Source organism: Columba livia, chromosome 1, assembly GCF_036013475.1.
Source record: "Columba livia isolate bColLiv1 breed racing homer chromosome 1, bColLiv1.pat.W.v2, whole genome shotgun sequence".
Classification (NCBI taxonomy): domain Eukaryota; kingdom Metazoa; phylum Chordata; class Aves; order Columbiformes; family Columbidae; genus Columba; species Columba livia.
In genome coordinates, this window is record NC_088602.1 from 34302856 (window position 1) to 34325992 (window position 23137).

The following is a 23137-nucleotide window of genomic DNA, read 5'->3' on the forward strand; positions in this document are numbered from 1 at the left end:
AATATCCAGCCTAAATTTCCCCTGGCAGAGTTTAAGCCCATGCCCCCTTGTCCTATTGCTAACTGCCTGGGAGAAGAGACCAATCCCCACCTGGCTATAACTTCCCTTCAGGTAGTTATAGAGAGTGATGGGGTCACCTCTAAGCCTCCTCTTCTCCAGACTAAACAACCCCAGCTCCCTCAGCCTCTCCTCATAGGTCTTGTGTTCAAGTCCCTTCACCAATCGTGTTGCTCTTCTCTGGACCCGCTCCAGCACTTCAGTGTCTTTCCTAAACTGAGGGGCCCAGAACTGAACACAATACTCCAGGTGTGGCCTCACCAATGCAGAGTACAGGGGAAGGATCACTTCCCTTGTCCTGCTGACCACGCTATTTTTGATACAGGACAGGATACCGTTGGCCTTCTTGGCCACCTGGGCACACTGTTGGCTCATGTTGAGCTTCCTGTCAATTAGTACCCCCAGGTCCCTTTCTGTCTGACTGCTCTCCAGCCACTCTGCGCCCAGCCTGTAGCGCTGCAGGGGGTTGTTGTGACCAAAGTGCAGCACCCGGCACTTGGCCTGATTGAACTTCATCCCATTGGAATCAGCCCATTTTTCCAGTCTATCCAGATCCCTCTGCAGAGCCCTCCTGCCTTCCAGCAGGTCGACACTCCCTCCCAACTTGGTGTCATCAGCAAATTTGCTGATGATGGTCTCAGTCCCCTCATCTAAATCATCAATAAAGATGTTAAACGGGACTGGACCCAACACTGACCCCTGGGGAACACCACTAGTGACTGGCCGCCAGCTGGATGCAGCCCCATTCACCAGCACTCTCTGGGCCCGGCCCTCCAGCCAGTTCTTAACCCAGCGTAGAGTACACTTGTCCAAGCCATGGGCTACCAGCTTTTGCAAGAGTATATTATGGGAGACAGTGTCAAAGGCCTTGCTGAAGTCCAGATAGACCGCAACCATAATTCTGCCCTTATGAAAGTATATGCAGTGGAGAGTTGTAAGTTTGGAATACTGTTATCATGGCATTCTGCAGTCCTGCACGGGATCCTGAAAAATCTGGAATACTGCAGATTACAGAGTTATCTGGTCCGTAGATGGATTACAAGGTATAGTTTGATAGTGTTTGCAGTTCTGCAACCCCCAAATACACAGTTTAGGTCTTGTGAACTTTTCGTGGACTGCGTGATTCATTTTAGCCAAGTAAGGAGTACCAGACATGTATGTCCCCTTGAAACAAAGCATCTCTCCAAGTATGGGGGAGCCTAAAACTAGAAAGCCATGAATCTGCAGCGCTTGGTAAGTTCACATCTCTGAAAGTCACTGTTGGGTAAAGCAACTCAGATAAAGATCATCGGTTCTCTGTCAAATACCTTTTCTCATATTAATGTCCTCAGCTGAAATGAGGCCTTTGTTGGAAACACTATACTAGCACATCTAAATTACCTTTCCTAAAGGTCTCCCAGTCTAATTAGAACAGACAGATAAAGGGCAGGAGTGGAAATAAACTCAACTTTCTGTTAGGGGGGGCTGCTCCAGCACAAAGTTCCTCTTTCTTCCTCTGACCTTCCTGTGAAAGCCCATGATTCTCATGGGAGAAAATGTAATAACCTCCACACGCCGTCTTTCGGATCTCAAGAAGTCTGCAGCAATGCACACAGGTGACGTAAAGACTGGAGCTCCTGGCACCGGTGAGATCCTGCTGTCCCAGCAAGATAAATGCATGCTAATAATTCTGCCCTTATGAAATGAAAGTTGATCCCTGATTAGTGAAAGGACAAATGTAGTGGAAATTTAAATCATCCAATCTGTTACAGTAGTGCTAAATGTAGGAATCTTTCCTTCAGAAAACAGAACAATGTAGTTGATCTTTAATAACTTCCATCTCTGCTTTTTAACGACAGATTTGGCAAGGTCCTACGTCTATAGAAAATAAGGCTTTTCTGCTTCCACATGTAGTGTTTTTTCAACTTTCTTTTGACCATGCAATGTCCCTGTGGTTTTCTGTCCAGACTATTGCAAATCGTCATGATGTGTTGACTTATCCCATCTTTCTAGCTGTTGATTATTCAGGGTACTCCAGAAGAAACCAAATTCAGTGTTTTCTCAGTTAATTGATATTAGAAGATGTGAAGTAGTCATGACTAATAACCAAGCTAGACATGGTCTGTCTGTCTGTAGTAGATTAGCAAACTAAAAAGATGATGACCTCACATCTTTCAGGTGAAAAGAATTGAGTAGGCAATTTTTAATAATGACAGAGGAAAACAGAATGTACACAGGTGTTACCATAGCAGAGGACCTGACAGATGGAAACAAACGTGTGATATTCCCTCATTACGTCATGTAGTTTATCCAGCTTTTAAGCCACAGAGTGCATATTCATGGACAAAAGGCTCAGAGGCATCTACTACTTCAGAGTTTCTGAGGCAGTTCTTCGAGTAACAGCACTGAGTTCAAAGCAAGACCCACAGCAGCAATGACTGCATTTAACATAGTGGGGTTTTAGCTGGTGTATAAAAACTTCATTTGCGAGCCAGATACCCATTTTTATGTGTTTCTCTCCAAATCTCCACCTCTCTCCCCACTCAAATTCACTTTTCTAGAATCCTGTGAAAGCTGTGAAGCTTTGATTAGTTTTGCTATTTGAGACAGAAATTTCATGCCTGTATGAATTTGAAAAGCTACTTTCAGAGGGAAATGTTCGCAGGAGTCAGATAATACATGAAGCTTCATTAGTTCATTTCCAATTCTTGCAAAGTTTCACAGCCAAGATGGAAAATCAAAATGAAGCCAAATGAATGAAGAAGACTTATCAAATGTTTTATACTGCAGTGCGACTAATGTTTTTTCATTTCAGGATACGATAGAAGAAACAAGAATTTCATACATTATTATTGTCTTACCTAATACTGAATATTCCTTTCTGTGGAAAAATGAGTTGTTGGCTCAATTTTGTGCTGTCGATGTGGTTAGTAGTTGTGCTATTAATTTTTAGTACATAGAAAACAGTACATAATACAGTACAAGTAAAAGTGAAAGAAACCATTAGATTTTTTTTTTGGCCTAATTTCCTTTTACTAGTTTGCGTAAATAGATTATAAAATGTTTTCTTTCTGTCTTTGGTAGAATCAGGTTTGTAACAGAATGTAAAACCACCATGGAACAGGCAAATTAGCCTTTCATTTGCCTGATGTGGAATTTTTATATACTCTTTGAGAAAATAATGTGTATACTCATGCTGCTGATAAAGAATGTGTTGGAGGAAAGGATGTCTTAATATTTGTGACCTGTTAAATGCAGCCTGGGGTAATACCGAGGTTTTAACGTTGGGCAAGAGGATGGGGATAAGAGAAAACAAAGATTTTGTTTCAGGGAAAAATCAGTCTTTTGCGCATTGCTCAAATGCATTCACTGGAATATATTTCTTAATCCTTTGTGCCACTGTGAGATGGATCATTTGATGCCTTTTTCAGCTGGAGAATAGTCATGTTTTGTTACAGCCAAAGTCAGTCTTACTATGTAACAGAGCGTGGTTGTGATAAAAGATTTTTCACTGATTCTGATGAAGAAGTTGACATCTCCCAAATCACCTGTAGGATAAAAGTCTAAGATGTTTTCACTTCTTTTCCTGCAATGATGATCTGATACACACCCAATCTTTATCCACAGTGCTAATAAAGAAAACATGACAATCAAGAAAACATCAATATTTTAACTTTAGAGTACTTGTAGTGGGTTTATATTCATGTAATTCACATTTTTCAACAATTTTACTGAGGAATGATAAAAGTATCAAAATATAATGTATGCCAATGCCTCCTTACTCTCTAGGGGTTATTTTTATTAAATTAGATTATTTAATGTCAGAATTCAATAGAATTCCATCCTGCAACGACTTAAGTGGCATGAATGTGTTTCTAGATTCCCTTCCAAAAGTGGTTAAGATTTGGTTACTGCACAATTTGATGTTTCCTTACCACAGTTTTCCTGAGCAGCTGAAGTCCAGACAAAACTACCAGCCTTTGACTTATCTTCAGAGTGGCCCCTGTTGATATGCATTTAGTAGCTGTTTGGCATAAATATGACACAGACGTGAAACACCTGGTTTCATTGTGTTGTTGAGTGCATTGAATCATGTAACTGGCTTCTCTGAGCCTCTTTATCTTCTTTACATTACTATATGAAAGATGATAAGATCGTTTAGTTTCCAAACTGCATGTGTTTGTATTGGTTTCCCTTATTCAGTTGCCTCTTAGAATCCCAGTGTTGTCAGAAAAAAAATATATAATTGTAGTAATGTAAAACAGTCTTGATGTCCATTCATATGCCATAGAGCAAGTTTTTCAGAGACCAGCATCTTTCACTGACCATAAAATGAGTGTTTAGTTCTGTTCCTGCCTGGCTGCCTTTGCTGTATGGAGTGAATGGATCTGTTGGGGGTTGAACTAGATGACCTCCAGAGGTGCCTTCCAACCCCAACCATTCTGGGATTCTATAAGAGGCAAGACCAGAAAATCAAGTCAAAGCATTAACAAGTCTATCGTTTGTTGGTTTCCTTTTCTCTCAAGCACTTTGTTCATACCATTGCCTCTTCAGACAAACATAGTCCTTTAGCATCTTTCTGACCTGCAGTCTTCATATTCTTCTGGTACAAAATTCTTGTTTGCTTGCTTCATTGACTTCGGAAGACCTGCAGATCCTCCACCCATTGGTGTAAGTGCCTGAGAACATATAATAATACAGTCAAAGAAAAGAACAGAATGTAAACCAGGGACTAAGATCACTGATGATTAATGTGAATTTGGACTTTATAGAGAATAAAATAAGAATCACATGGATCCCAGCAGAGGATGGCAGATGCGCTTCTTGTGTGGTGAGAACCTTCCCTAACAGGCAGTGGAAAAGGGCTTTCGTGCTCTGATCATGAATCACCAATATGTATAAACAGGTTTACGTAATGCACAACTGACATATGTGTGCCATGAGTGTTTTGGAAATCAAAAGGAAGTCTCAGAAGGAAAATTTCACCATTTTTCTGGCTATTCTACTCTGTCCCATACCTCATAGCTGAAACTCAGGGCTACTAGACTGAATTCATCTGTTGTTTTACAGAGCTGTGACATGCACACAAGGCAGTATGGAATCTTCACAGTAATGCACTAATGAATAGCGCCTTTCAGTGCATGTATAGCTAGAAAGAGCACAGATTTCTCTCAGGAAGAGATGCTTAGTCAAAACTCTTGCTGAAAGAAACAGTTGATACAAGTCCTGATATAGATTCAAGAGGAAAGTATTCAGGAGGGGGCAGATCAGCTTTTGAGAAAGCAAATTATTTATATATTTGGAAAATAGCCATCACAATAGTAAGATAAATCTCAATAGGTTTAGAAATTCCAGTTGGACAAACTTGGAAAACTTACTGTGGATTTCTTAGATTTGTTTGAGCTTTTTGTTTACTTTCAGTATTTGTCATTATTGTCTTCCTTCTCACTCCAGATAAACTAGATTTTTTTCCACTGACTGTCTTTCAGTTTGCCAGGTTCATAATACATCCAATTTTGAATCTTCCCCCTTAAATCTACCTTTCAACAGTTTCTAACATCAAGAATTCCTCCAGCCCTCAGAGGGGTGACTTACCTGTGGCTCCTCCATCTCTTTATATCTGTCATGCTGAAGAAGTATCATTGTCCAAAAGGTTTTCTCTTCCATTTTATTCCTCATCATTCTCCTGATTTCACATCCAGCCTCAGTGATTTACTGTTGACTTCTTCCTAAAATATATCTTCAATTCTAATCTAGATATTTGCTAGTCTAACTTTAACTTTATAGAGGCGCCTTCAGAGCAGAGAGAAGTTGTTCGTTGTAAAATGCCTTGAATGTACATTAGTGACTTAACAGGCTTTTCTCCTCCCCATCCCTGTCTCCAAGGAGTCACTAGTGAAATTACCTAAGAGCTCAAAGAAGAACCAGGAAGTACATCCAGGGCTCTACAGTGTGCTAATTTAACACAGTTTCTAGCCTGTGGTAGATTTAAAAAGCAATTACACCAGCAAACCAGAGCTAATAAAAATGGGTTGTTAAAGTATTCAGATGTAGAAAAATTTTGCTACCTTCTGTGTGCATAAATGTCACCTAAGAAACAAGTAAATAAATGAAACCATTGCATTTTCTGGCCTGACATTTACACATCTGCTGGTGGTGTTCCATTCTAGTATCCGTAAATTAACAATTATTTTACCTAGTTACTTATTAACTATATGTAAAAAATAGTAAGGAGGTCACGTTTTTAAGCTACAGTAGATCGTACCATTTGTCTCTTTTTTTTTTTCTTCCATGCAATTTTTTTTCAAAGTTGTGATAGAAATCAGATGTTGGATGTTCTGCTGTCCTTTTAAGAACAAAAAGTCACGAATCTTTATATTAGTAACATAAAAGATTTTCTGTTAACCATGTGGTGTTCCTAAGTTACGAATACCTGCTTTAATCAGATCACCAGTATTGTAAAATAGTTGTATACTAGAAACTTGTCTAGTGCATAGGTACTAGAAATATTCATAGAGTCATAGAATACCAGGTTGGAAGGAACCTCAAGGATCATCTGGTCCAAGCTTTGTTGGCAAAAGCATGGTCTAGAGAAGATGGCCGTGTCCACCTGAATCTTAAAAGTGTCCAGTGTTGGGAAATCCACCACTTCCCTGGGGAGATTATTGCAATGGCTGGTTGTTCTCATTGTGAAGAATTTGTCTCTTGCATCCAATCAGAATCTCCCCAGGAGTAACTTGTACCCATTACCCCTTGTCTTTTCCATGTGTCTCCTTGTAAAAAGGGAGTCTCCGTCTTTGTAGCCACCCTTTAAATACTGGAACATGGTGATGAGGTCTCCCCTAAGCCTGCTTTTCTCAAGGCTGAATAAGTCCAGTTTTCTCAGCCTTTCCTCATACGGCAGCTTCCCAGTCCTTTGATTATCTTTGTCACCCTTCTCTGGATTCTCTCCAGCCTGTCCACATCTCTTTGGTACAGTGGAGATCAAAACTGAACACAGTATTCCAGATGTGGCCTGACAAGCGTTGAGCAGAGCAGGATAATGACTTCTTTATATCTTCTGGTGATGCCCTTGCTGACGCAGCCCAGCATCCTGTTGGCTTTCTTTGCCACAGCAGCACACTGTTCACTCCGATTGAGCTGGTTGTCCACCAGGACCCCCAGGTCCCTTTCCACAGAGCTGCTCCACAGATGGGTGGATCCCAGCCTGTGCTGCACTCCTGGACTGTGTTTTCCCATGTGCAAGACCTTACACTTGTACTTGTTGAACTTCATGAGGTTCTCGTTAGCCCACTCTTCCAGCCTGTGCAGGTCATCCTGCAGGGCGGCTCTCCATTCCAAAGTGTCCACTTCCCCACTCAGTTTAGTGTCACCAGCAAACTTCATCAGGGTACACTTCATCCCATCATCCAGATTACTTAAGAAGATGTTAAACAGCCTTGGGCCCAATATCAGTCCCTGGGGGACCCCACTTATGACAAGTTGCCTGTTTGAAAAGGAGCCATTGGCCACCACCGTCTGGGTGCGGCCTGTCAGCCGCTTCCCCACCCACCGCCATAACGTGACAGGTTCCCTAGGAGGAGGCCTACATAAAATAAGTTGCAGACAACTTGTTATGTGTGAGAAATACATGTGAGCAACAAAGCTCTTTTGTCTACAGTACTTTTCACTCAAAATCGAAACAATAGTTGTATTTCAAAATATTTAGTGAATTTTTTGAATGGAAAAACTCAACAAAAATAGAACACGGTATTTGAGTCACTGATTATGGTTTTGTTTGCCTCCTAGAGCTTCCTTTTGCAGAATTTTGAGTATTTTTCTATTAAGAACTCAGAAGGATGAACAAGTGAAAAATTTTCATTCTTTTTATTGTTTCTCTTTACAGAATAATATTTTGTTTTGATTCATGAGGCTGACACTACTGTTTTGGTTTTATGGTTTTATTTTAAACTAAACTCAGCAATTTTTGTTGACCTGTGATTCTGATAGTTTTGAAATCTACCAGTTATGCAAAAAAGAACTGTTTATTTTGGCGGAAATCTCTTACACCAAAAAAAGTATATAAACTGAAGTGTAACATGCTGTTGTGGTTAAGTCTCTTCCTTCCTATACAAATGTTTAATTAATGTAATTTATCAGATTAGATCTTGATTTTACACTAATGACATGATTCACAGAGGATGTTTTGTACCTTTTTGAATTTATATAAATTCCATAAAGAGAAAGCAAATGATGTTTTGAATAGCTGCCAAGACACCGTAGTTAGAGCACATTTTCAGTTCAAAAGCCTGTATGGAATTCATGTAAGCATGGAGTTAAGTCTGCAAGACAGTTAATTCAAGGATTAAACTGCTCTACAGTCTCAGTGAAAACCCTGATAATGCCAGCGAACTTCTGAGAAGGCAATAAATTGTAGTTATTGGGGCGCATAAATTCATCGGAGAATTAAATGTATTATGTTAGATTAGAAAGAAGTAAATTTGTAGAGGTTAAAACATCGATTTTACTTCTCTGTCATTAAGATTCATTTAAGAAAAAAAGTGGCATTCAATTATAGAAAATTAGTAGCTGAAGGACAGTTTACACGTGAATCATTGATTCGCTATATGACTCAGAGTTTGTAATGGGAAGGAGTATTTTTACCTTCAAGTCACTCGCTTAAATCCAGCCCCAGCCTCAAGTGACTCAGCCCTGACCATCTGACAGCTGTTGAGTGAATTGATGGGGAAAGTGCCGTCAGCACGGGGGCGTAGAAAACTCACCCCTGTAGGCTTCTGCGGTCACGGCATGAAAGTTATGGATTACGTGAGCGTGTATTTTAAATTAGCCATTTACTAATTACGTAACTGACAACAGGATGACCATGGGCCAGCACTGTGCCCTTGTGGCAAGGAAGGCCAATGGCATCCTGGGGTGTATTAGAAGGGGGGTGATTAGTAGGTCCAGAGAGGTTCTCCTTCCCCTCTACTCTGCCCTGGTGAGACCACATCTGGAATATTGTGTCCAGTTCTGGGCCCCTCAGTTCCAGAAGGACAGGGAACTGCTGGAGAGAGTCCAGTGCAGGGCAACAAAGATGATTAAGGGAGTGGAGCACCTCCCTTATGAGGAAAGGCTGAGGGAGCTGGGTCTCTTTAGCTTGGAGGAGACTGAGGGGTGACCTTATTAATGTTTATAAATATATAAAGGGTGAGTGTCACAAGGATGGAGCCAGGCTCTTCTCGGTGACAGCCAATGATAGGACAAGGGGTAATGGGTTCAAATTGAAACACAAGAGGTTCCACTTAAATTTGAGAAGAAACTTCTTTTCAGTAAGGGTAACAGAGCAGTGGAACAGGCTGCCCAGGGGGGTTGTGGAGTCTCCTTCTCTGGAGACATTCAAAACCCGCCTGGACACCTTCCTGTGTAACCTCATCTGGGTGTTCCTGCTCTGGCAGGGGGATTAGACTAGATGATCTCTTGAGGTCCCTTCCAATCCCTGACATTCTGTGATTCTGTGTGATTCTGTGATGAGTCTCAGGGAAGAGCACGTTGTTTCTTTAGTTCATGCTCATGAAAGGAAGATCGATTTGCACATCAATAACAAATATGGAACTGAAGTTGGGTATGCGTGAAGTTTGTAAATTGATATGCAGCCAATAATACAAGAAACATTCAAACTGCAGATGATCCTGTCTACAGGGGGATTTTGAGTTAAATTGGTGATTATCAGTAAGCAACTTTCCGGTGTGGATAAGGCCTGAATCACAGAAATCACAGAATGGTTGGGGTTGGAAGGGACCTCTGTAGATCATCGAGTCCAACCCATCTGCCAAAGCAGGTTCACCAGAGCAGCGAGTGTTTCAGATGGGACAGTAGTCTTAGATCTGGCCTGGGTTTAACGTGCCACTTAGGAGCCCTGTTTTACTCTGCTTTGTCCTGTTGTCTTCATCAGGTGGGATTTTGCATTTAATGCATTGAATTAATGCTAGTCCTACTGCTCTTCATCAGACCCGTATGTTATTATTAAGTTGTTAGAGCAGTTTTCCTTGGTATAAGAGAGATTTACAGCTCTATATTTTACAGATAACCATTCAGAGGGACAGTGGTTTGGATGTCAGTTCCCCCAAACATGGAAAAGTGGATCCAGACAACATGCCACATGTTGGTGGAAATACTTGGGCTGGTGGAACAGGTCTGTCTTCTTTTTTTTTTTTATTTAATGCATTATAGAATGATGTCTAAGGGAAACACTGTGCCACTCAAAGAAGGATTTATACAAGGCCACTAGAGTTGTTTTACTTAATATAGGGTCGCTTTATTGCCAGTGAGAATAAGTATATGCATTGTCTAATTTAAACTGAAATACAATTTGTTTCTTTTCATTGACCATGTAGAGATCCAGAAGACTGCAGCCAGAGAAACTAGGCTGAGTCATTTGCCATTCTCTTAGATGCCTCTGTAGCTGCAGAAATTTGGTAGTGTAGGCAAGAGGCACACCAAATTGTAAAAGGGCATGATAGTGATCACTGGAGAAAGTGGTTTGGGAACAGTGTAAGCCAACAAATTCTAGGGAGAAGACAAGAGTCTGAATGAATGGCTTTAAGGACAAGGAGCATTGAGGACATGTACAAGGCTTGTATGATCTATAGTGCCCTTTGTACAAGGTGGAAACCATCATGAATCCAGTCTCAAGGGACTACAAACATGAATATTCCATTGGAGTTCTCCTTAACTGTGATAGAAGTTTGGGTTGGAAAATCTTTGGCAATAAATATTTCTACTGGGAGCTGTTGGCAATTTTTTGGAACATTTGTAGATATCCTGTTTCCCCAAAAATGTTATATTAATTTTTTCTCCAAAACTTATTACTTTTTTACATGTATAGCTGCCTGGACACTATTTAAATTTACTTTTTTAATGAACTGTAACTAGGGCTTATTTTTGGATTAGGGCTTACTTTTTCAAGCATCCTCAAAAATCCTGAAAAATCATGCTAGGGCTTATTTTCGGGGTAGGTCTTATTTTTGGAAAAACTGGATATGACAACAGAAGCTTTAAAGAAAATGCATTCTTCTACATTATTGAACGCGTATTCTTAATTATGTTTTATATCAATCATGTTAGGTGGGAGAGACACTGCTGGGTTAGGTGGCAAAGGTGGGCCATATCGACTGGATGCTGGCCACAAGGTTTACCAAATATCTCAAGCTGAAAAGGATGCGGTTCCTGAGGAGGTTAAGAGAGCTGCTCGAGAGATGGGTGAAAAGGCCTTTAAACAGAGGTAATGTGAACGTCTTTATTTTCAGTTCCATTGCCCAGAATAATTTAATCGTTTAACAGAGCTTACCAGCATATGTTTAACTGGTTTTGGGCAAGACATATAGATTGTTCTATTGAATTAACCCACACTGTTAAAATGACTATGTGATTTGGTGGAGTAAAACTGAACTAGGTGAATAAGGAGAGTGATGTGAATATTTATCTTTTTTAAAAAGGGATCTACCATATGAAAATTTCTTTGAATTATGATTAATCCAGATTGGGAATTAATTGTTGGGAATTAATTATGTAACAAGCATCTTTCAAAATGGGCCATTACTAGCAAATTGCTTTTGTTTGAAAGACCTGTAGTCAAATAGTGAGATGATTTGAACTATTAGAGCTCAGCAGAGACTTCTACATAAACCACAGATCTTCCCAGCATGGTTACTAATCTATTTCCTGGACTGTGTGCAGAGATTCAGATTTCTCTGAAGGAATCTGAAGTCAAACTCTGGTGCTTTGCATTAAAATAGAAGTGTATTGACAGTCATACCAAGTGAGTTTTATGTTTTAGCCCAGGTTATATTGCAATGTGAGTATCTGTCTGAAAGTTGGGCGTACTAGACATAGATTAAAATATCAGAGCAAATAAATTTAGAAACATCTTAATCAGCTCACATTTTGTTGCTATTAACAAAGTGATTCTCATTAGGGCATAAATCAGGATGCTATGAGGAGCAGGTGAAATTGCCATTTGCTTCAACTGATATATAAATAATAATGCTGTTAAGCATAGAGCACACACTGTACATGAATCACTGTATTTAAAAACAGCAATTTATCTGTTTCGTTCCGGTCAGGTTTATTTTCTAATCCTGTTTTGTTATTAAATGATTTGTGGCATTTAATATTGCTATTAGAGCATCGGTGATTAATAATGACAGGGAAAATGTGTAGATCATGTCAATGCGTTTTAATAGTGATTTCATTTACACAAACAACATGTAGGAATTTAAATTAAAAATAGTCACTTAAGGCTTTGTTTTCAGGGGGGAGGCAGAGTTTGTTGTGTCTTTTTTCCTGGGGGCAAGTGGGGAGGACTATTTTTAACCCATTTTTCATCCTCATTCTTCAAAATCGGTTATGAATTGCTTCATAATAGAAACAATTGATATTTATTGTCTTGGATACCATATATTTTTTTGTGCATATGCACATATACACACATGGCATGCTTTAATGAGTTCCTACCTGCCTGTATGGTCATTTACAAAATTCATGCTAGGGGAAGTTCCTGGATACCTGTACGTGTTGTGGAAACAGTGCATCTGCGTCCTGTAAAATCTGAGTATCTGTACATGAGGTAACAATTATGTCCTGCTAAAACCCCTCAGCTGGCATGTACCAGCTGTGAATGTAGCCTATTCTGAAGCCACATTTGACTGGGATTATTATTCTGTACCTCTTAGATAGCTGTGGGAACTAACAGATAAAAGTTAAGAATAGGGAGGTTGGAGTCCTTAAGCTAAAGAAAAAAATGAAGGGGACTGCAGATTTCAGTGCTTTGTTTTTATGTGATTGTCTGGAAGGGAGAATTTTAATATGAAAGCTATTGATTGTTTTCCTGGCGAGGTAGTGCTTCTACTGGAAAACATTTTAAATTGCCCTGTTTCACTATAATGAGTTTAGCAACCGCTCTTGCATAGATGCAGTATTCTGAACCAGCTTTCACTGTGGATTCATGTAGAGTCCAATAAAGTAAACCAGGTTTTTTTGTTTGAAACAAAGTGTTTTCTTCCTTGATGTGAAGATACTGAACTCCCTTGGCAGGATCCATGAAATGAAGTGTACAGCATGGAAAATGATCTTTTTCTGCCTCTAATGAGTAGTAGTTGGCTATAATGTCTATGTCAGTGCAAAATTCAAAATAGAACAGAGTCGTACTAAAGACAACAAAGATTTGATTTTTGATTTTAATATTATCATTAAAGGCTAGTCTGCACAGCAATTCTTATGCATAGTGTATGTTCCAGGCAAGTAAGTTGTGATGGTATTAAAAAACTCATCATTGGAAATGTAACTCACCCATACATACTTTACTGAACGTTTACAGCTCATTTAAAAACCAGTGTGAGTGAGGTTATACTGTTACAAAGTGCTTGTTTGAAATGAGCTGTGCACAGGCAGGCCAACGTGTTTTAGCTCAGACTGAACCCAGCCACGTGCTGGATGATGGGGTGGCCATATACACAACTGCTGTCTTGCGACACGGTGCCGGGTCATGGAATATCCAGCATATCCACCTGTCCCCCAGCTTGTTCTTCACCAGTAGACCTCTGTAATTACATTCCAATGGTGAGTTTCACCAGTTTGAGAGTATTTGCTGACCTAAAGTGTTGAGAAGAATGACACAGAATTTTAAGTGGGCACATCTCAATTTATAGGAAAAGCACATATCTGTTTTTATGGTGCAGGTGTTGCACTCTCTGTTAGGCCTCTGGACAAGATAGTGTTCAGTGACGACTCTTTTTTTGTGGGGAAACAGATTTTTGTTAATGTTCATTTTAAACATCTTTGTTTCGAGGTTTCGTCATTTTATGACATACGGAGATAGGTATTTTAGACAGAGTTACTAGTTATAGGTCTTCAAGGACAGATTTTATAGGTTGTCTTTACTTAACCTTTGTGTTAAAGCATGAATTGTGATGTGTTTAAAATACTCCGGCGGTGAAGTAATGAATAGACATTCATGATCCTTTTATGTACAGATAACACCTGAGCCAATAAAACCTTCAGAATTTGATCACAGTTTTCAGAACATCTGATTTACTTCCCAAACATTAAAGCAGATTAGGAGAGAGACAAAGGATTAGTAACTTTAATAAGTTTTAATGTGATGCAATCTCTGTAGACATCAGTGATCACCTGCCTTGTCAAAAATTCACAAAAGTGACTGCCACATCTTTGTCTCTTGTGTGTGGTTATTACAGTCTGAATTTCCCTGTTATCACGTAAATAAACATGTAATCTATAAGCATGAATTGATGATATGCTTGTTTCCTAAACTGTTCTTAGCTCCTTGTTCTTTGCTTTAGATTGAAGGAGATTCAGATGAGTGAATATGATGCATCAACTTACGAAAGGTTCTCTGGAGCAGTCCGACGTCAAGTTCAGTCACTCCGCATCATCTTAGACAATCTGCAGGTAACAGTAGATTCACTGATAAAGGAATGTGGTGAGCTCATTACATTAGGCCCCAAATTCTATCCTGCTGATTTCCTGTTAGCATCTGACCATCATACACTTGAGGGCTAAAAGCAGATTCAGGTTCTAATCATGGTCAAGAAAAACAGTCTCATATGACTATTTCAAAGGCAGCTTTTAAGTGGATGCCAGTGCTCATCTCTACACGTTACCATATTCCCATACCACAGTTTACAGATATTACTTATTCAGGAAAGAAAATACTACACATTATTAGAAGAATATGTGGCAGTGTGAAGATCACAGGCTTTGTCTTAACTCTTGTCCAAAGGACTTTTTCAACTTAGAAGTGCAAATACTGTAGAAGTTAAAAGGAACATTCACTCCAGCTCAAAGCCTTTTATGGAGCGGAAAACACAATTATTTCTCAGATTTGTTTTTAACTCTTGCTAATAAAAATACGTGTATCCCAAATCTAAGTGGAAGCTGACCAAAACCATCAGTTTGCATTTCTTCTAGTTGTTGGTCCTGTGGTTGTTCCATAATTTATTAAAACTAGTGTTCATATATGGGGTAAATAAATAAAAAGTGCCATTTTTCTAGGAGCAATCTGCTAATCTTCAATGAAAATTAAAGGAAAATTAATTGTACTCCTTATAAGATACCTCTGATTAAAAATATTTCTGTTGAAGGCTGCCAAGCAGTGGTATACAAATACCTTGGTCAGTCACTGTGCTCTGTCTAATCTGTCTCCTTCCTTCAGCAATAAAACTGAAAAGTAGAAAGAAATTGCTTTGTATGATCAACAGACTCCTCCTGGGTCAAAAAATCCAATCCTCTGGTATTGCAAGTAAGAAACGTAACATTTTTCTTTGCCTTATTTATATCTTTAAGCCATTGTGACTACAACAATGCTACGATAATCACATACACACACAGAGAACTGTCAGCCAGGTGTATTACAAATGTATCCATTCAGAGAGCTTCTCATGTAATGAGCATTTAAGATGATCATGATTAGGTGATTCATGCACCTAATATGTGTTTCAGTTCAGGACATAGGCTTTTGGCTTGTAAGGACAGGTGTCGATTGAAAAATTTTAGATATAAATCTCCATTTTTGCTACATCATTTATATCTAGGTGCTTTTTTTTACCATGTTTCTAGTCGACGTGCCATTAGAAGCACATTCTAGGTGTGAAGTGAATAAATGAGTCTTTAGTTTAAAGTATTTTTTTAAGTGCTTTATCTGTTCTTTGGAGCCAAAATTCTTAGATTAAGGGATCGCATTAATCATCACCAAAATATAACGTATTTTACAATAAGGAGACATATCCTGTTGCATTGTTGAAAAGGTCATTTTAATATCAAGGCAAAGTCTTATAAACCTCGGTATTTTTCGAGTCTTTGCCGACTACCTGGCAAATTCTATAACAGCTGACCACAGAGAAAGTAAATGTACTTGATGATGAAAAAAACAAACTCACTGTATTTGGAAAAGCTAGCTCCTAGAATAAGAGCAATATTGAAAGCAAATTTTTAACTTTATAAATATTTATACAAATTTTGGTAGGTATTTTATTAGACGACGCACTAGGAAAATGAAGATAAATGATAACAGGAGTTGCTTGCTTGCAGAATGCTTGCTGTTAATTGGGAAGCTGAGTCCAAGCATGTTTCATGCTGTCTTTTTGAGAAAAAAAAATATTTGAATTCTTCAGGATGATAAGTCATTCAACCCTGATGAAGGACTGTGTCTCTCCCATTTTTCTGGATAGTCCTGCTCCAGCAGGGGGATTGGACTAGATGATCTTTTGAGGTCCCTTCCAATCCCAAACATACTGTGATACTGTGATACTGTGATACGTAAATGATGGGTTCTGAGCTAAAACTGTTTTCTTTCTGTTATCAGTCAGACATTCTTCATTTCTAAAATAGCAAGTCAGTGGCACGGTCAGTTGCAGTAAACTTTGCCGCTCAGATGTCGGTGTGTTTTTAACACTGTGAAAATCCCAAATTACCTTCTAAGTAAAGAACACTTTTGGCTTTTTAAAAATGTTCGAGTTTGCTTTGTTTCGTACGCTGTGCATTCACATAATAGAAATATATTGTCCATGTTTATTTAACTTGGATTTTATTTCCCATATATGTCTTTTTATTGTTAGATTTGTGGGGTTTTAAAAAATATATTCCTTTTATCAACTTTTACATCCCAAGAATCGGGAGCCTGGGGTTCAGATCCCGTGGTTGATGGCTCACAAAAATTAGTAGCAGCAGAAAGAGATGTTTGGAATAGGCTGATCTTGAAAATCATACAGAAATATGGCCTGAGAACGTAATTTCATCGTTCATTTTACTTTGTATAACTCATGGGTTTCTGTCAGCTCTTTGAACAACAGTAACACAACATTATGAGTTGTTGTTTATCTTCTGTAGAAGCAGCAAAGCCAGAAGCCCAGGAAATCTCGTCAGTGATGAGCTTTCTTCTCTCTCCTAATGCTGGCCAGACCCTGAATAACTGGATAACGTTCTGAACTGCAGATTCAAAAGCTAGTGGTCAGTCAGTCACTCAGAAGGGCCTTCTTGGATGCTTGATGACTTGCCTTCCAGAAAGTACCTCTCTTTTTATTGATTATTACAGCAGGAATCTAGGGCAAGTATCCCTGTAGCTTCTGAGCATCATTTAGGCACCAATGTTTAAATTGGACAAACCTGAGCCTGAGTCACCTGGGGCTCTGTCTGTTTCAGACCATGTGGGAACTGTCTGGTCATAGCTGCAAAAATGAAATATAATAAACATGGCTCAGAGAGCTGACAATGCAAAAAACCCTGTGCCCCGTCAGTAACAATTTTCTGATTCTGTCAGCTCAGAGAACAGATGCGTAATGTTTTCCCAGAAGCAAATGCAGACCACAGCTGGCAGTATTTAATACCATGCTATACCATTACTAGTTACATATTTAGATGAGATCACTTCACATACACAACTTTTTCTGTGATATTTACAGACATCACAGTTGTATTTTGCATTTTTTTTAATTAATTTTGTAATTTTTTGCAGTTCTTTCTGTCAGTGAAAAGAATTACTGCGGTGTTGTATTGTGATCAGCCATTGCTATGCTGATAGGATACAATATCTAGCACATTTTTCTAATTTCAAAAGCAACACAATGATTGTATATACTTTTTTTTTATCAATATGGTTGCAGTATATTGCAGTAGTAATGGGTTGTATACCTTTTCTAGTAAAATATCAAAGCAAGATATATATGGAATAGTTCTGTTTTTCTCTTAAAATTGTTAATGCTTTTAAACTTCAATGGCTTCTAAGCTCGTGAAAGTCATATATTGAAAATGCCTTGAGGCTTTTCTGTAACATATATGTGCATTATATAACACGTGTCCTTATGGGGACTTTTTTCAGGTTTTGTAAAAGGAAATAAATTCTTAGGAATTCTGCATGGAAGAGGCAGATGCTAAGCAGTCTAAATGTTTTTTGTATTGTTTTGAAAAGACACTAGGTCAGATTTTTGTCAGCATTCTTTCCTGTTTTAGGAGAGAGTGTTGCAAATTTCAGCTCAAATACTGGCTTTTGTTGCCTAAGCTTCGAAACATATGAAATGTTTTTTAGCTATGTCCATAGTTAAAAGCAATTTTCTTCTCACACTGCTATTCCCTCAACAGCAAATAGCCACAAAGCTAAAGCATTGACAGGAAAAATAGTAGTAAAACTGGTTGAGAATTTGCTCAAACTTTATAATCTTCTATTGTTTGTCCCTCCTGCCTACCGAAAGGAAGCAAATGACACAAATTTGACAAAACAACAGCTCAAAGGGAGTATTAAGGATCTACCTCTGTTCCAGTATTTATAGAAATTTGCCCTGGATTATCCTACTGTGTTTTTCACAGCAGCAAAACTACAGTGTGTTTTGGTGGAGCACATAGAGGTCACCTGGAATTTGCAGGTATCTTTTTGTGATGTTAAACAGCTCTTCAAGCAATGAAGGAATTGATGAGCCCATGGGAGAAGGGACTTCAAATTTCATCCCAAGAATATTTCCTGATAGTGGAAACTAGTGGTCAATGGTACAAACAAACTCATGGGTGTCCCACTACCAAAGTGGGTTAAAGCTCGGTTGACTGTAGCACTGCAGAGATGTATCAGAGAGAACAACTGACCGAATTCACAACGTAGGAAATGGTTTCTGCTTTAACTTTCTGTGATTTACTTGAAGGCTGAGGTTTCCATGTGTTGGACTTGTTTTTGCCTCCTAACAGGAAGCATCTGTAAAGCTTTTGACATGACCTAACTGAAAAAAAATGTGTTTGTCACAGCTTTGTATTCTTTCTGCCCATCATTTTCATAAGTAATTAGTCCATTAGCTTTGAGTAGGTAATAGTAGGTAATAGTCAGGTGTCCAGAACTACTTCTTCCATACCCTTCAAAAAGTAAAACTTACCGATTTTGACCAAAGCAAAGATTCTCTGAGCCTTAAGAAGCCATCATCTGACTGCTCAGACTATACAGAATTATGCAGATTTGTCCTCTCAAATCCTGGGTCTGCAGTTTATTGGGGATTTGCAGTCTAACACTTCCTGCTCATCAGAGAGCAACTGATTTTCAGTCCTGAGAAACAGAGTTTAAGGCAGTTTGTGTCCTGCTGGGTATTTGATTTCCCTCCAGCTGCTGACCAGCAATTTGCTGAGAGTGCAAATGCGTTATACATATATAAGTTTTAAATCTTCTTTCCTTGCTGGACTTGCTAATAGGATAAGCAACTTCAACCTGAGGATTTAAGCAGAAATGAAATAAACCATGAAACCCATATATGCAGACTTTGCTGTATTTGGATGGACCTTGCATATTATAAACCGTGATAAAGCCATCCATTGAAAACGTTCTTAAATATGTTGTTTATAGTACTAAAACGCTTGAGCCTTCAGTCTTAAGTCCTTGCTTCTGTGTAAAGGAGCTCCATGAATATTTGCATTCCTGAATTGTGTTGCATGTTCATCAAGACAGGTTGTAGGTAACCTGTGTTCTCTCAAAGAAGATAAAATAAATATTCAGTGGACTGTCTCTTGAGTATCGCAATTTTCGAGGTTTTAATTTTAAAATAAAAATACAGCTTGTTATGAATATTATGTTAAAAGAAACCATTTGCCGTTACCTAAAGTGAATAATGCTTAGTTTTACCTTTAAGTCACTGATTGTTTTTTCTTTGCACTGCCTGATTGGAGAACTCATAACAAATGGTCAGCTATGCACACCCCTCTGGTTGTATCTTATTAATGCACAGGTTTGTTACACAGATTTCCAGCATAATTGCAAGAAAAAAGTTGAACATTTCTGCAGCCCACAGTTAAACTCCCATATATGAAACAACTTAAGACAAAATTACAGAAGGAACATGTTCTTTGTCAGTGTTAATTTTTCTTTTCAGAGGAAAAGAGCAGGACAGCTGTGAAAATGTGTTTGGATTCCTTTGACTCATGACAAAACTATCACGTCATTACAAAGAAAATTCATGCATATGTCATGTTTGGTAGCTCCTAAATTGTCTAACACACATCAGTGAGTGAATTAAAGCATCCGTTCTGTTGTAGGCCAAGGGTAAGGAGAGACAATGGCTGAGACACCAAGCCGTTGGAGAACTAGATGATGCCAAAATCATTGATGGGCTGACAGGAGAAAAAGCCATATATAAACGACGGGGAGAACTTGAGCCACAGGTAAGTATCCAGCAAGTAGCAGGGAAAGGTAGGGAAGCGCTTAACCAGTTTGCTGTTTTCATAGTGGCTGTACAAATATAAGTGGAGTTTCAGTGAGTTACAGGATGAGAGACTCTGCAGAATCTTGGGAAGTCTCAGAGAAAGAGGCAACCACAAGATGGAAGGTTTGCTTCACTTCTTATAGTCCTACACATGTATTTACTATTTGCCACTCAGAGAGAGGATGCTGATCTAGACAGTCCTTTGTTTCAAGCCAGTGCAATGGATTTTATATTCTTATTTTATATTTTATTGAGCTGAAAGCAATTAGCACAAAACATTTTGTTTGTTTGTCTAAGAAAAAGGAAAATACTTTCTTAGTAACTTAATTTCATCTTTGAGAATAAATACCCTGATACCCTCAGAATTAAAAAAAATATATATATATATGGTGTTTTATAAATGTTTTTTCCTTATTCTATGATATGCGAAGAATTTCAACTTCCACAGATATTTGGATTTACAAGAATAAAAGTTATAATGGAAAAAAGTGTGAGGAAAAGCCATTAAAATATGATAAAGTTGCGTGGCCCTATGGGTGAGTTCAGCCAGTGCTTAGCAGACATGATGTTTAGGCCTGTGTGAATCAGCAACAGAGAAACCACTTGAATCAGACCAACAAAACCTGGCCAAAACTGGTGGGGCTAGTCCATAATATTTAACAGTAATACTTATTGACAGATTGCAGCGTTTAACTACACTGAGAATTTTTTAAAAATAGCTGAGTGCAACATCTTTCTGCACATCAGCTGCCCACATCTGATGAATCCCTGGTATTATATTTTTATGCTATTTGGTCCTGACGTCTGTTCCTTTGAACACTTTATGGAACTTGGCACCGCGCTTGTGAAAGATCAGTAAAAGTTATTAGATCTTCATTGCTCCATTTTTTCAAAATGTATTTGCTCAATGTATCTGTTTTAAGGCTTTTTAAAAATAGCTCAGTTAGAGGAAAAAAAAAAAAACTTTAGGTTTTGAATAAAAAACCAAAATAAATGTAGAATTTAATGGGCCCTCTCTCTCCCTTTGTATTTGGGAGAACAGGGATGCCACGGTCTATTAAGAGTGTAATTTAAAGAATAAAGCACACAAGTGCTTGTAACCAAGTACAGGTAAAAGAAACATTTTAGTTATTTGGTTTTAATGTGACGTGGTTTTTGCCAGATCATCTTTAGAAGCCTTCTACATGAATCCAGATTCATCCCATTGCACACTAAATAAAACACCTCCCTTGAAAGTACTGTGCCAAAAATCGTTAAAACAGATGGGGATTGTTTTCAGGAAAAAATAATGATTTCAGCATCAGAATGAGGAAGAAATGAGTAGTTAATCAGAACAAGATTTCAAACATTTTTGGAATGTGATTAACCTTAGCAGACAAGTTTTTACAGTCATACACGGGTCCCTGTTAGTATTGTAAGCCAAGGGAAAGCATTCCCATTATGAGCCTTGGCAGAAAGAGCAAATTCGAGTCTTTTTGCTGAAATAAAATGTTGAGAAGCAAAACTGAGACAGAAAAAGTATTTTCCTGATGATCATGCATGGAATTTTTCAAGTTATTTTGTTTCCAGTCATTGAAGATGAGAGGAAAAAATGAAGCAAGGTGTCTCTTAAGTAACTGGTCTGAAACAGTTAGAAAAGAATTGAAAATATTTTCATTCTTTTGTAAAAAATAATCTGTACCGGATAAAACTTTCTTGCTTCGCAAAGTGCATTGTGTTCTCTTTCCGAGATGTTTTATCCTTGCTGATATTTAGCTTTCTCCTTTCGATTGTTTTGGGGTTTTTTTCTGCTGTGTTTCTTTGTCAGCCTGGGAGCCCCCAGCAGAAACCGAAGCGCCTGCGCCTGGTGGTGGATGTTTCGGGCAGCATGTACCGCTTCAACGGGGTGGACGGACGCCTGGAGCGCTCCATGGAAGCTGTCTGCATGGTCATGGAAGCTTTTGAGAATTATGAGCACAAATTCAAGGTAATTACAGCTGGGCTATGAGCTCTGTGGTTATTGCAAAGGCTGTGTGGAGTAGTGGAAAAAATGCTTCAGCAGTCAGTCTAGCCAAAGAACATTATTCATTCCCGCAAGGAAATAAAGACATTAATCTGTTTCTAGCAACCTGAAAAATAATACTAGTGAGTGGATAAGAAACATTGCACACTTCAGCAGGGAAGAATTCAGTCTAAGACTTTCAAGGTTTTGATTTAGTGAAATATGCTGCATTTTTCTGTATTTTTCTGTTTGTTTGTTTCTTTGAAATGCTTAAGCCTACAGAACACAAATAAACACGAGCTTCAGGGCATGCAAAGATGCCCAACCATTCCCTCTGCCCAGAGTACAGACAGTAGTACTTTGTCATGGGAGAAGACCAAACTTCTTTGTCCATTACTTGTGTTCTCTTTTAGTTACCTGAAAGGAAAAAAATAACTTTCTTGTACTGAAAGATATTAAGTTCCAAATGTTATTTAAGAGTAGCCTGAAAAGGAAATGTAAATAAATTTTATACCCTAAACAAGGTCTAGGGTATGTTTCTATAACCTTAAAAAAAACAGGAATAGCCAGTCTCGACTTAATTCTTGACAAACTCAGTGTTTAAAGGAAGAATAAAGATGTCCAACGCATTTACTGAAGAACGTCTCAAACATAAGATCTAAAACACGTCTGAACAAAATGTAAAATCTCCTAAAGAAAATTAATAGAAAACTTAGTCCAGATCAATTCAGCAAGGTCTACTTCACATTGTTCCTATGGCAGCACAATCCTACAAGTTTCTGTTCTTCTACAGAATCTCCTGTACAAAAACAGGCCGTGTGGAGGCAGGCACTTGTGGCATGTCTTCCGAAGTATAATCATTCAGACTTCCATTTCACAGGGAAAAGGCTATAAAAGAAGA

General features: G+C 38.6%; 1 protein-coding gene across 1 annotated transcript in view; it reads left to right on the top strand.

Annotated features, from left to right (window-relative positions):
• VWA8 (von Willebrand factor A domain containing 8) overlaps window positions 1-23137 on the top strand; it is a 191819-nt gene that overhangs the window by 154554 nt on the left and 14128 nt on the right. The window contains exons 38-42 of the mRNA XM_021286771.2: window positions 10099-10207; window positions 11140-11296; window positions 14373-14481; window positions 20089-20214; window positions 22063-22221. Of these exons, the coding sequence (XP_021142446.2) occupies window positions 10099-10207; window positions 11140-11296; window positions 14373-14481; window positions 20089-20214; window positions 22063-22221 (660 nt within the window). The remainder of the gene's footprint in view (window positions 1-10098; window positions 10208-11139; window positions 11297-14372; window positions 14482-20088; window positions 20215-22062; window positions 22222-23137) is intronic.